This window comes from Equus quagga, unplaced genomic scaffold (assembly GCF_021613505.1).
Source record: "Equus quagga isolate Etosha38 unplaced genomic scaffold, UCLA_HA_Equagga_1.0 68819_RagTag, whole genome shotgun sequence".
NCBI lineage: Eukaryota > Metazoa > Chordata > Mammalia > Perissodactyla > Equidae > Equus > Equus quagga.
The window spans coordinates 1-11,849 of NW_025801255.1; the positions used below are offsets into that span (position 1 = coordinate 1).

General features: G+C 47.5%; 1 protein-coding gene across 1 annotated transcript; it reads right to left on the bottom strand.

The window, feature by feature from the left end:
- Positions 1–4,985: 4,985 nt before the first annotated feature.
- Positions 4,986–11,772, bottom strand: LOC124234060 (protein Shroom2-like; the record flags this gene model as incomplete). Its single annotated transcript, XM_046651320.1, has 2 exons — positions 4,986–8,893; positions 11,500–11,772. Coding segments are annotated over 2 exons (540 nt in total), but the record flags the coding sequence as incomplete, so codon positions are not given.
- Between the last annotated feature and the right edge of the window lie 77 nt (positions 11,773–11,849).

Below are 11,849 nucleotides of genomic sequence, written 5' to 3' on the forward strand. Positions count from 1 at the left end.
CCAGTTTTCCATCCATGGATGAATGGATAGACAAAATGTGGTCTATCCGTACAAGGGAATACTATTCACCCTGAAGACGGAAGGAACTTCTGTCACATGCTACCACGTGGATGACTAATTATGCTAAGTGAAATAGCCAGACACGGAAGGTCAAATATTGTATGATATACATAAAGTAGTCAAACTCACAGACACAGAAAGTAGAACGGTGGGTGCCAGGAGAGGGGGGATTGAGGAGTTAGTGTTTAATGGGGACTGAGTCTGAGTTTGGGAAGATGAAAAAGTTCCGGAGATGGTGGGATGGTTGCACAACAGTGTGAATGTCCATTGAACTGTACACATTAAAAAAAATGGTAAAATGATAAATTTTACGACTATTTTACCATAGTAAATACACAACCAATAAGAAGTGAGCCTCCACTCACCAGTGACGTGGCTTCCAAAGGAACGGGCGTCAGGGACGAGGCAGCTAGCTCACCAGGCCAGCCCGTTGGATGCGCGCACAGCTCCTCTGGGACATCCTCGACTCTTCCTGGCTGGCTCCTCAGTCTGGGCAGATACGAGTTCTCAGCCACACTGTGGGCCTGGCGTCCGATTCCAAGGCCCTCTCCTCAGCCTTCTACTGTTACCATATTCCACCACTCATTGTCCTCACCTTCAAAATTCTTAGTTGCTAGGTCCTAAACACCATGACAGCACCCATTCTTTTCTTGATCCTGGCACTGTCTTTGGTTTCTTTTCTACATTTGTATCCTTTTTGTCTATCAGCTTTTCTTTTGCCACGCCCCCCCACCGCCCAGGGGCGGGTATGTTTACTAATGGACCATCGGAGTCCACTGTCAAGATCTAACCAATTCAGACCTGTCTCCTAATCACTTTCTCTCTTGTCCCTCAGAAATAGTGTCTAACCCATATCACTTGGAGATGACATTTTTATTTTATTAAAAATTTTTTTCAAGTAATTGGGATTATAATGGTTTATAATATTGTGTGATTTCAGGTGTACGTTACTGTTTATCAGTTCCTGAATACACTTCATTGTGCTCACCCTCGGTAGGATAATGACATTTTTAAAAAAGCAAAAGCAACGTATGCATGCAGGTGTTAGCAGAAGTGGCACCCACGTGGGTAAGATCTATTTGTGAAAGACCACTGACAACGAACACAGTAGGAAAGACGCCCTGAGTCTGTGGATATGACCCGCAACTAGAGTGACCTCCATCTGGGAAGTCTTAGATCACAGGCTGTGGGAACATGGTACGCGGGAGCAGGCTAGGATGGAATCTAATTCCCCACTTGTGAGAAGTTGGCCTGCTACGATCGAGGATAGCTTCAAATGGGGCTTCTGGAAGGCACATTCTCATAAGCTAGATGGCACTTGGGACTAAATTTTATACAAAAGTCAAAACTCCAGAGTCCTTTGCTTCCACTGCCTCTATGATAAGGAATTTATCACAAGCAAATGTGCAGATATGTATAAAGATGTACATGAAAACATTCCCAATGAACTTTAAGATTTTATTTTTCCTTTTTCTCCCCAAAGCCTCCCAGTACATAGTTGTGTATTTTTAGTTGTGGCATGTGGGATGCCGCCTCAGCATGGCTTGATGAGCGATGCCATGTCCATGCCCAGGATTGGAACCGGGGAAACCCTGGGCGGCGGCCCCCCCCATGAACTTTAAAACTGAGGTTACAACTGGGACAACTAGGAAAAATACTAAAACCCCAGTTAGAGAATATGTTCAGTAAATCATCTTATATCCTTATAATGGAATATTACACAGAAATGCAACATTATCTTGAAGAATTAAGGAAAAAAGTGCCCAATGTTGCTAAATAAAAAGCTGATTTCAAAAATATGTAATTAGCATAATCCCATTCCTTTAAAAAAAAACAGGAAAAAGGGAGAGAGAGAAGGAAGCGGGGCGGGGGGGGGGGGGGGAAGAAGACATGTGAGCATGCTAGCTTCCGCGGCAACGTCCCTCTGAGGAGCCTCGCATCCCTCCCGGTACAGGGACAGTGACTACTCCAGGGATGAAATGGCCTAACAGGTAAGGGCCTAACAGGCTTCCATGTCTCCTGAGCTAATTGGGGGCAGTCGGCGTGCCACAGGGTGGAGATGGCCATAGGGAATGCAGGGCCACAGGGATGGGAGTAAGGGACGGGGGGGGGAGAGTGCAGCCAGGGGACCCACGATCTAACGCTGGCTGTGTCGTGATTGGTAGGTGGCTCTTCACAAAGAGTCCAAGTGCCAAGTATGTGGTTAAACACAAACAGTGGTTAAATATATACTGTTCACTGAGGGTACACACACATATACTTGCACACATGTATTTATGTTTTTGCATATTTTCTATCACGCTAAAGGTTTTCGGGTAAAAATTTATACAAAATCAAATTTAAAGACCATGGTTTTATATGGAGAGACAGACAGGCATAGGGCCTTCTGTTCCATCACAGGGGACGGGAGCCCCTTACAGCCAACACTCAGTCCACCATTGTCAACAGCAGTTGCCATCCTTGGAACTGTGTCTCTCAAGATGCGTTAGCATTTTCATTGGTATTAAACTTTTAAACACGAGTGGAAGCAATCCAAGCTCAGATCTATTTGGGCGCCCGAATGACGAGTTCACAGGGTCTTTATCGCAGGCTGCCTTGGGAATGGTACCACGCTCGGAGAGTCTGGAGGAGGGGAATACACAGCAGGGCTGCCCAAGCTCACTGGACAGCGCAAAAGGAAAGGCGTTTTCCTTGGAGCGTTTCACTGGAGCAGGCTATTCTGAGTCCTTCCAGCACTTAGATTGCAGGGGCTGCTCCTGATTGGTGCCTTTGAGAACTAGCATCCCTCCTCGGCTCCTGCCCTGGCGTGAGTTCTACCTCCTTCCTCGCCTCAGGGTTGAGAGTAATGACACTAGGCATGCTTCAGAAGAAACCTGCGGGGGCTGGCCCTGTGGCCAAGTGGTTAATTTTGCGCGCTCTGCTTCGGTGGCCCGGGGTTTTGCTGGTTGGGATCCTGGGCATGGACATGGTACCACTCATCAAGCCATGCTGAGGTGGCATCCCACATGCCACAACTAGAAGGACCCACAGCTAAAACACAGCTATGTACTGGCGGGATTTGGGGAGAAGCAGCAGAACAAAAACAAAAAGTAAGATTGGCAACAGTTGTTAGCTCAGGTGCCAATCTTTACGAAAAAAAAAGAAACCTGCATTTCCCGTTGGGTTTCCCCCAATGCCCCGTCCCTGTGACACACCCAACACTCCTCTCCGGACACCGCCATTGAAGAGGCTGACGGGATAAGGGGAAGGGGGAGAGGTGCAGGAAGCAAAACTGAGGCCTAACTTTGAGGCAGCTAAAGCAATCCTTGTGTTTCTTTTCCACTAACAGTTATCTGTGACTCCCTGAGCCCTCAGTGCATCATGTCAGCACGGATTCCACCGCGTGACCGCACCTGCCTGCTACATAGCGGGTGCTCAATACACTACGCTCAGGAGGAAAGTGCTGCTCAGCAATCCAGATCCCGCCCCACTGCTTTACTTATTCACTCGTTTAATCATCTTGCATAAATTAGTCACCCACTTGTACAAGGTGGCACAAATAAGCACGGCACCCACCCTTGAGGGCTTAAGGTTTAGCCGGCAAGTGTCTTATGGAAACTCAAACTCAATAAAGCGTTACAGGCGCTGGGGTCCGAAACACACGCAGGCATGACCCAATGCTGAGTCAGGTTATATTGCATTCTGTTTATGAGAAAACATTGGAACTCCACTTTAAAGCTCAAGACACCTGATGAAAGTGCTAGAGCTACGACAACATGCGAGAAAAGAGTCTTTGGATGAGGCAAAAGGAAAACCTCCTTTAAAATTGAAAAAAAAAATTTAACGTCACTCTGCAGTAATTTCATTTAGAAAAAATTACAAATAGCACAAACATCTTGATATTCGCCACCCAGACTTCTCAAATGGAAACACACATAACCACAGTACAAAGATCAGAATCAAGCAATTAACACTGACAAAATACTATGATCTACAGACCTTATTCAAATTTCATCAATTGTCCAACTAATGTCCTGTTTCTGCCCCAGGATTCAATCCGAGATCACGTGTTGCATCCTGTTGTTAGGTTGCCTTCATTCCCTCTGACTTTGAACAGCCCCTCTGGTTTCTCTCTCATCACTTTGGCATCTTTTAAGAGAACTAATGTGTTTTTGGGTTTTTTTTTAAAGAATTTCTCCAGCCAGCCCTGATGGCCTAGTGGTTAAAGTTCAGCATGCTCCACTTCAGCGGCCCAGGTTCAGCTCCCGGTCGCAGAACCACACCACTTGTCTGTCAGTAGCCATGCCGTGGTGGCAGCTCACATAGAAGAACTGGAAGGACTGACAATTAGAATACACAACTATATACTAGGGCTTTGGGGAGGAAAAAAAAAAAAAGAGGAAGATTGGCAACAGATGTTAGCTCAGGGTAAATCTTTCCCAGCAAAAAAAAAAAAAAAAAATTTCCCTCACTTTGAGAGGTTGTGTCCTTAGAGCACCCCCTACATGTGACATCGATAGGTCTCACTGCCGGTGCTGTCAACTGTGCAGGGACGCCTCTCAACGTTGCCATTGCTGGTTGCATAACGCTATTTGGTGGGAGCTCATAAAGCTTACACTTCAGGGCTTCTCACGGCAGGGACCTTTCAAGGTCCTGGGGGGTGGGGGGTGGCGGGCTCCAGCAACGCGCTCCCACAGCCTTCTGCTTTGGTGAAATTTGCCAAAGCAAGCTATTTCATTGCCTTCAGTTAAGTCTACCATCCCTTTCATCTCTGCCTTCTTCTCCATCTCACTCCTTCTGTCCTGTCTCAGGCAGCACTGAAAGGCCATGAGCATTTTGGGGATTGGCTGAGAGGCAGCAGAGTGGGGATAACACAGCTTTGGTTTAGTGGGCTATGTTTATGTGGGTCGCTGTGACTCAAGACGCAGCAGATACAAGAATAAACACACCGTGCATTGGTTTTAATGGGAAGTGCAAAAAAAAAACATACTCAGAATGCCTGTGCTTGTAGGGTACAGACCTGTGGCAGGACAGCAAAGAGGTCTAAAAACGGAGCACGTGTCTGACGGGTCTCCATGTCTCAAGTGTACCCAACACAGCTCATCCTGAAGAAACCTGATGGGCCCACGCCAAAGCATGCATAAAACTGGCACCAATGCAGTTCATCAGCATGAGCACATGAGTGCTCGGGGACAAAATCCTGTACGCCGTCATCAGCGGGTCATGGAAGGTGGCACAGGATCAGCAGATCACACAATTGCACAGCCCAACATCCCAGCAGCAGCCTGCAGCTGCATTTGAATTGCCCTTGTGTATTAATTTCGTGATCATTTAGGAATGCAAATTAGACAAGCTGAAGCAGCCTGGTAGAAGCCAAAAACAAAATGCATATTTGTCCACTTTTTAAAATCTCTCATTTGTGTGAATTTTTTCCCATTCTAAATATTCTAATTTTGATGAATTTTTATTAGAAAGAATCCCTCCCTCTCAATTGCAGCTTCAGTTCCCACAAACCATCTGCTCCAGAGTAGAAGCGTTTCTAATCCTACCCACCAAAAGAAATCAGGTCTCTTGGGTAGTTGGACAGATTCGCTCCGAGGCAGGGCAGGGTTCCCCCGGGGCCAGACCAGAATGACGACACCACTACTCAAGGCGATCACTCTTCCACAGCAGGCGAGAGCTCTCAGCAGGGGAACACACATCAGCTCACTTGATCTCACACCAGCTCTTCTCCAATGACAAAAGGGGAAACTGAAGCTTGGGGAGGCTAAGTCGCTTGCTCACAGCCACATGACTAGGAAGTGACAGAAGGGGCTTGGCTCCAGGGTCCAGGACGCCTTAGTGCTACTCAGTAGTAGCAGACACCGGTGTGGGGGATGGAGTCCATCAACGGCCCCAGTTCTTCACACCTCCGTGTCCACTGCAAACTCATTGGCCCTAACCAGACTGGCACAAACAGCTGCACACAGACATACATAGAATCCAGCCCACAGTTTATCAACGGTTTAAGAATCTGACATATGGTGATAATATTCTGACTAAAAAAAGATGTCATGGAGGTAAATCAAAGACATGCTCCATTCACTCAAAGACACTATTTATTTTGTTAAAGTCAAGCAGGATGATCCATCGAGAGGTAAGTGGCCAGTGTCGAGCAGGACATCTGCACACATTTTCCATGGTGGACTGCAGGATAAAAGCCACAGGCAAGCCCCCTGACTGACATCTCGCTACACAGAGCATTCCATAGCTGAGCTAGGACACGGGGTGAGGCATGAGCGACCACCTGAAGCCGAGGGCAAACATGAGCACCAGATTGCTTTTATCTGCAATAATATGACTATATACAAAGCTATGTACATCGACTCACTGCAATCTTTGGGTCCCGCTAACCAGACACTGAAGAGGCAAACGGGGACAGACAGGACAGTGGTGATTACACGTGCTTTGGAAAGGGGGACTAGCACTCTACGTTGCTACGTATGCGGGAAGGACATCTAAAGGCTGGGGACAGACACACAAACTCTATTACTCACATTTTACATACACATCATCAAAATGATCACAATACTGTATTTGAGGGGAAAGAATCACAGATAAAAGCTTTATCTAAATTAAAAACAAAGTCCACTGAAATTACTGTGGTTGTCTCCCCAAGGGAGAAAGACAGAGGTCCGTGGACAGCCAGCTCCACCTCTTCTGATGCGACCAGTCCTCACAGCAAGTGACTACACCCGGTGGAAAGGAGGAGGACACTTCACAGGCAGAACAGGGATTTTTCAAGTCAGAAATAGCTTAATTTCATAGGAATACAAACTTTTTGAAAAGGCATTTATCTTTTTGGCGTGGGTGGGCTGCCAAAAAGAACATTTATTGCCAGCCTCACTGAAGTCCGCCAGTGTGGACCACGCTGCGCAGTGCACCGACGTCAACACTGTAGCTCATGAGTCCAGCTCACCCCTCAGGCTCACGCAGCGTGGACTCCTGTCCTTTAAGACATTTGCGTGTGAGTGTGTATTTCGGTAAGGCGGTGGTCACTGCTGACAAAGGGACGTTTTCCTGCCTGTTGGAAAACTTCTTTTATGGAAATAAGGGAGAATGAAGATTAAAATGATCCCTCGATCAAACTGTCCGAATATTACTTCAACGTGACGTCATCCGAGGGGTTCTCGCACCATTAAGCATGCATTTAATCAGATGAGCATTTGCGAAGACAGACACTGGCCCTTCAAGGATTAGATAATCAGACAGTCATAACGCAGCCGTCGGCAGTTGAGCATCTTTTCATGTGCTTATTTGCCATGCATATATCCTCTTTGGTGAGGTTTCTATTTAAGTCTTTCGCCCCTGTTTTAATTGGGCTGTTTTCTTACTGTTGAGTTTTGAGAGTTCGTTGTACATTTTGGATAAAAATCCTTTTCATGTATGTGATTTGCAAATATTTTCTCCAAGTCCACTGGAAATTGACAGCATGACAATGCTTTTTTAGTAAATAGACTTTCTTTAGAATCTTGCAATTTCAACCAGTAAGCAGAGCACAGAAACTCTGTGGCACAGAAAGATCAGGTTTAGGAGTTACACAGCCCATGGGACCTCTGAAATACCAGAGCGAGGCTTCTTACAGTAAACAGAATGTGGCCCTCATGGCATGGCAACAGATTTAAAGAGGCAAAAGAGAGAAAAGCAGCCAATTATCATTAATGACCACACACACAAAATACATGTTCTGGGGAAAAAGTAACTTAAGAAATATCTTGTTGGTCTCGTGAAACAAATACCTAGCAAGCACATTACTACTAGACACATTTTCCCCAAGTAACTTCACTTTGCAGGAAAACATCTGAGCCGTGATGTCAGGTGAGAAGGACTAAAGCTCTCTGTTTGCTTTGTGTGTGAGTGTTTTAAAGCATGCACACTATTTCTTTAAGTGGCAATTTTAGAATGAGTGAACCCAACATGTAGGTTGTTCATTTCACAGTTGGTTTTTAACCATTTGGAAACTATTCACCTTTCCAAAATGTTAATAAATTATCATCATCATCGTGATTTTTACCAAGTCAGAGAACATCATTATATGATACAGACGATGAATGCTCCACACCGTTGGACGGACAGAGATAAAACATGGCGGCCTATGCATTGGATGGATCACAAAAGACGTGCGCCAGGGTTTCCCCCTCATGCACCTACAAGACTCACTTGGTTGCTTCCTGAGTGGTTGGTTCAAGCATGTGAAGACGGGAGGAAGGGCAGACCTACTGCTCAAAACGGCCACTTGCATGCACTACGGGACCGGAGCCCACAGTCCATACTGTGGAAACCTGCCGCCCACTGGAGCCTAGTGCCACGAGTGGTTACTGGGAAAGGAAAATGGCTAACAGCGAGCCACTCTGCTCAGCATTCAAAAGGGAAACTGAAAAATTAAATAAATCATCCCAAACACACGGAAGTTATTGCTCTTCTAACAGCCATTTCGCTATCGGAGGAGTCTCTCTACGAGATATAAATACAGGCTGGGGTTTTCACTGGCATCCTCAGGAATGCGGCTCGAAGGCCCGGTTTCCGGCCTCCGCCAGGGACGGCCTTCTTATTTGCCTCTTTCGGGCTGAAGGCTGTCAAACAAGCACTTCAGCTGCTCTTCACCCAGGTGTATTTTATCTTCCAGCTCCCGCTGCTCGATGATGAGGGCTGACTTCATCTTCACGAAGTGCTCATAGTCTGCAAGGCTCTCCTCACTGAGATAGCTGGCCAGGATGTCGAACACGATGCGCTCCCGGCGGTCCAGGTTCTCTTTGAGCTCCTTGGCGTCTTCGTGCTGCTGGATGAGGACCCGCTGCTTCTCGAGCAACGATTGCTGTGGAGAGAGAAACAAGCCGCTGAGGACCAGGGCTAAAGCAGGGGCTCTGGCCAATGCCTTGAAAACCCCAGCAACTCTGGGAGCTGGTCCGGTGGAGACCCTGATGCCACCAAAGTTAGGGACCAGAGACCCAATAGGATCGGCACAGAAATACTGGGGACGTGGGCACAGCCCTCCCGTAAGTACATCTCCCACCTCCCATTCCTCCCACCAGCCTCGAATGGCCAGCAGAAATAGCCATGACGAGTAGAAGAGAAATCAAGGAACTAAAAACTACAGAATTTCGAGATGCTCAAAAGGTGCAAAGGACTTAGAGATTCTACGTGTGTTAATGGCCTTTTTGTGTCAATATCACGGCAAAGTTGGCAAAGGGATAGATTCTAAAGAAATTCCAGGGCAGGATTTCTAAGGCGTTCTGGCAGAAGAAGGAGCCTGTGAGTGGACTTGTAGAAGAGGACGAGGAGGAAGCAGTGGGAGGGAGGAGTGAGATGCAGGGCCGTGAGGTAGGTTCCCTAGCTCCTTCCAAGGCTCCTGCTCTGGGGGACACAGACAACCCTATTCTCCAAACGCAGCACTCAGTCGCGCTCTCTGCCTGCAGAGCACGCATCTGCTTTCCCCCCAGTCTCCAAGTTTAATGAGAACTAAGCAAGGAGAGAGGAGTGCATTAGATGTCTCCAACTGTCAGCTGGGGGATGCCAGCAATTCCTTTCCTCCACGTGATTTTTATGTGAGCGCCAGGACAGCCACTCACTTATCCCACAGCTCTGCGGCTCAGCCACGGACGCTTACCACTGGCCACGCATGAGCGTCCACGATGCAGCAGCACTTTGCAAAGTGCCGACACACAGAAAGAGCTCGGTAGAGATGGGCTGTTACTGTGCCTAAACAGTGGCTGAAAACAAACTGCTGTCGGTGTGTGACTTTCGGAAGTGCCCGACCGCACAACCTTTCAGCTTCTGAAACACAACCTGCCCACTTCTGTGGGACACCTTGATCTCCAGGTGCTTGTGAAACAAAGATACAGTGGGTTTTCATGGAAAGAGGCAAGGCCAAGCCATGCATCCCAACCAAAAGGGAAAAGACGTTAACTGATTCTAGAAATGCAGTTCAGGCTATTAAAATCAGCCGGCTCACTGGTGACTGGAAGCTGCAGATTGGAGGGGAGGACTTCAGGCGTCCGCATCTGCCCACATGTTCACTTTCTACCTGGAAAGATGGAGGAAGCCTTCTAAAACCCGACTCCACGTCTTTTAGCTCGTTACCAAGTCTGTCTGAAAACCTTAGCTTCCCCAGCCTCAGCTGCCCGACACCGATTCTCATCCAGCGCCAGCTACACTGGAGACGGACCCCTGCGCTGCAGCTGGCCGGGGCAATGGAACACTCCCTTCGGGTCCAGGAAGGTGAAGCCACATCAGCTATGCACAGCCAAGGGGATAACAGCCGGCCCACGCCTCATCTCCAAAACAGACCGAGGACGTAGTGAGGGCTACGGAGTCTGGTCCCCAGAAGGACCGCGTGCATGGTCCCCAGGGCTGCGCTTTCTTCTATCTCCCCGAAATTCTACATAAGCCTTTGTCGGTTCCACACACAGGGAAGGAAAGATGGATGAAACAAGAGCTGAGATGCAAAGGCAATACTATTTTTTCATTTAAATCAGTACTTGATAATTTGATATTTCAATTATGCACAAGCAAGTCTCTCTTTCCTGTTCATGTTATTTTCCTAAGTTCTCTCAGATAAATTTGGCAAAGATGGCAAAAACAGCAAAATGGAATATGAACATAACCCAAGGGGATCAGGGTCAAAAGCCCCAGTTACCTTTTAAACCCTTATATAGTATGTTCAGCGATGGTTACTAACGACTTGGCCCAGCACAGAAGAGCAACAGCCCCAAAGCTACGCTAAGATCTTTCCACGTAACCGGAAACCACCTCCTCCGGAGCAAGGGGGAGGGGGCCTTTTCTGCTCCCCTTTTAGAGAACTTACGATGTCTTATCAATAATTATGAAGTAAAGCCAATAAGGTAGATATTATTTTCCATATTTTGTATGTGAAAAAACTGAAAAATAGACCCACTAAGAAATGTCCCAAGTTGCACACCTCAGGAGAGGGAGAAAAGTTAGGCAAGTCCTTTGACTCTTTCTAGACTGCTATCTGCACTCTTGTTAAGGAAAAGCAGGAGTAATAATAAATATCATTATCACTGAGTGCTTACAATTTGCCAGGGAGAGGGTGCTCCATTTAAGCACTTACTTGATCAAGAAAAGTTAAAAAGTCTATTTTCTAGGAAGAGACAATTATTAGTAATGATCAATGGGAATCTATGAAAAGATGTCAAAAAGAATCCCCAGTTCTTCTTGAGGATCACAGCAGCCCTGCCGTCCAATGACAACGGCTCCAACTCACTGCTCCTTGGCGGGACCTTCTTCCCGCCATTACAAGGAAAGGGAGGAGAGAGCCCACAACATTTCGAAAGCATCTTTCACTGGACAGGCCGCCGCAGGAGCTCTGGGAGGCTTCCAGGCATTAACTCACAACACCCCAAGGAAAACCTTCCCACATCCCCAGCCCGCCATAGCCAGGTCAGAAGAGTTTGTATCTACCCGATCACCAGGAGAAGTGCTGTCGTCCAAATTATTGAGGGCGTTTTCCACCCGGGCCAGGCGGCCTGACAGTGACAGCAGAAGGTTCACCACTTTGTCCAGGTCCCCGATGAACATCCGGAACTTGTCAAACTCATTGGGTTTGCAGACGTCTTTGGCGATGGCCTCCACCTCGTCCCCAAGCACGCTGTTGGCCTGGATGTCCTCCAGGAGGCTCTCCCGGGCTTCCCGGAGCACGTGCAGCTTGCGACTGATGCTCTCGATGAGCTCCTGCTGTGGGGGCACAGGGCAGCATGCGATCACTCGTTAGGGTCACCCCAAACCTGGCGCCACGAGCTGCTGCAGCACCG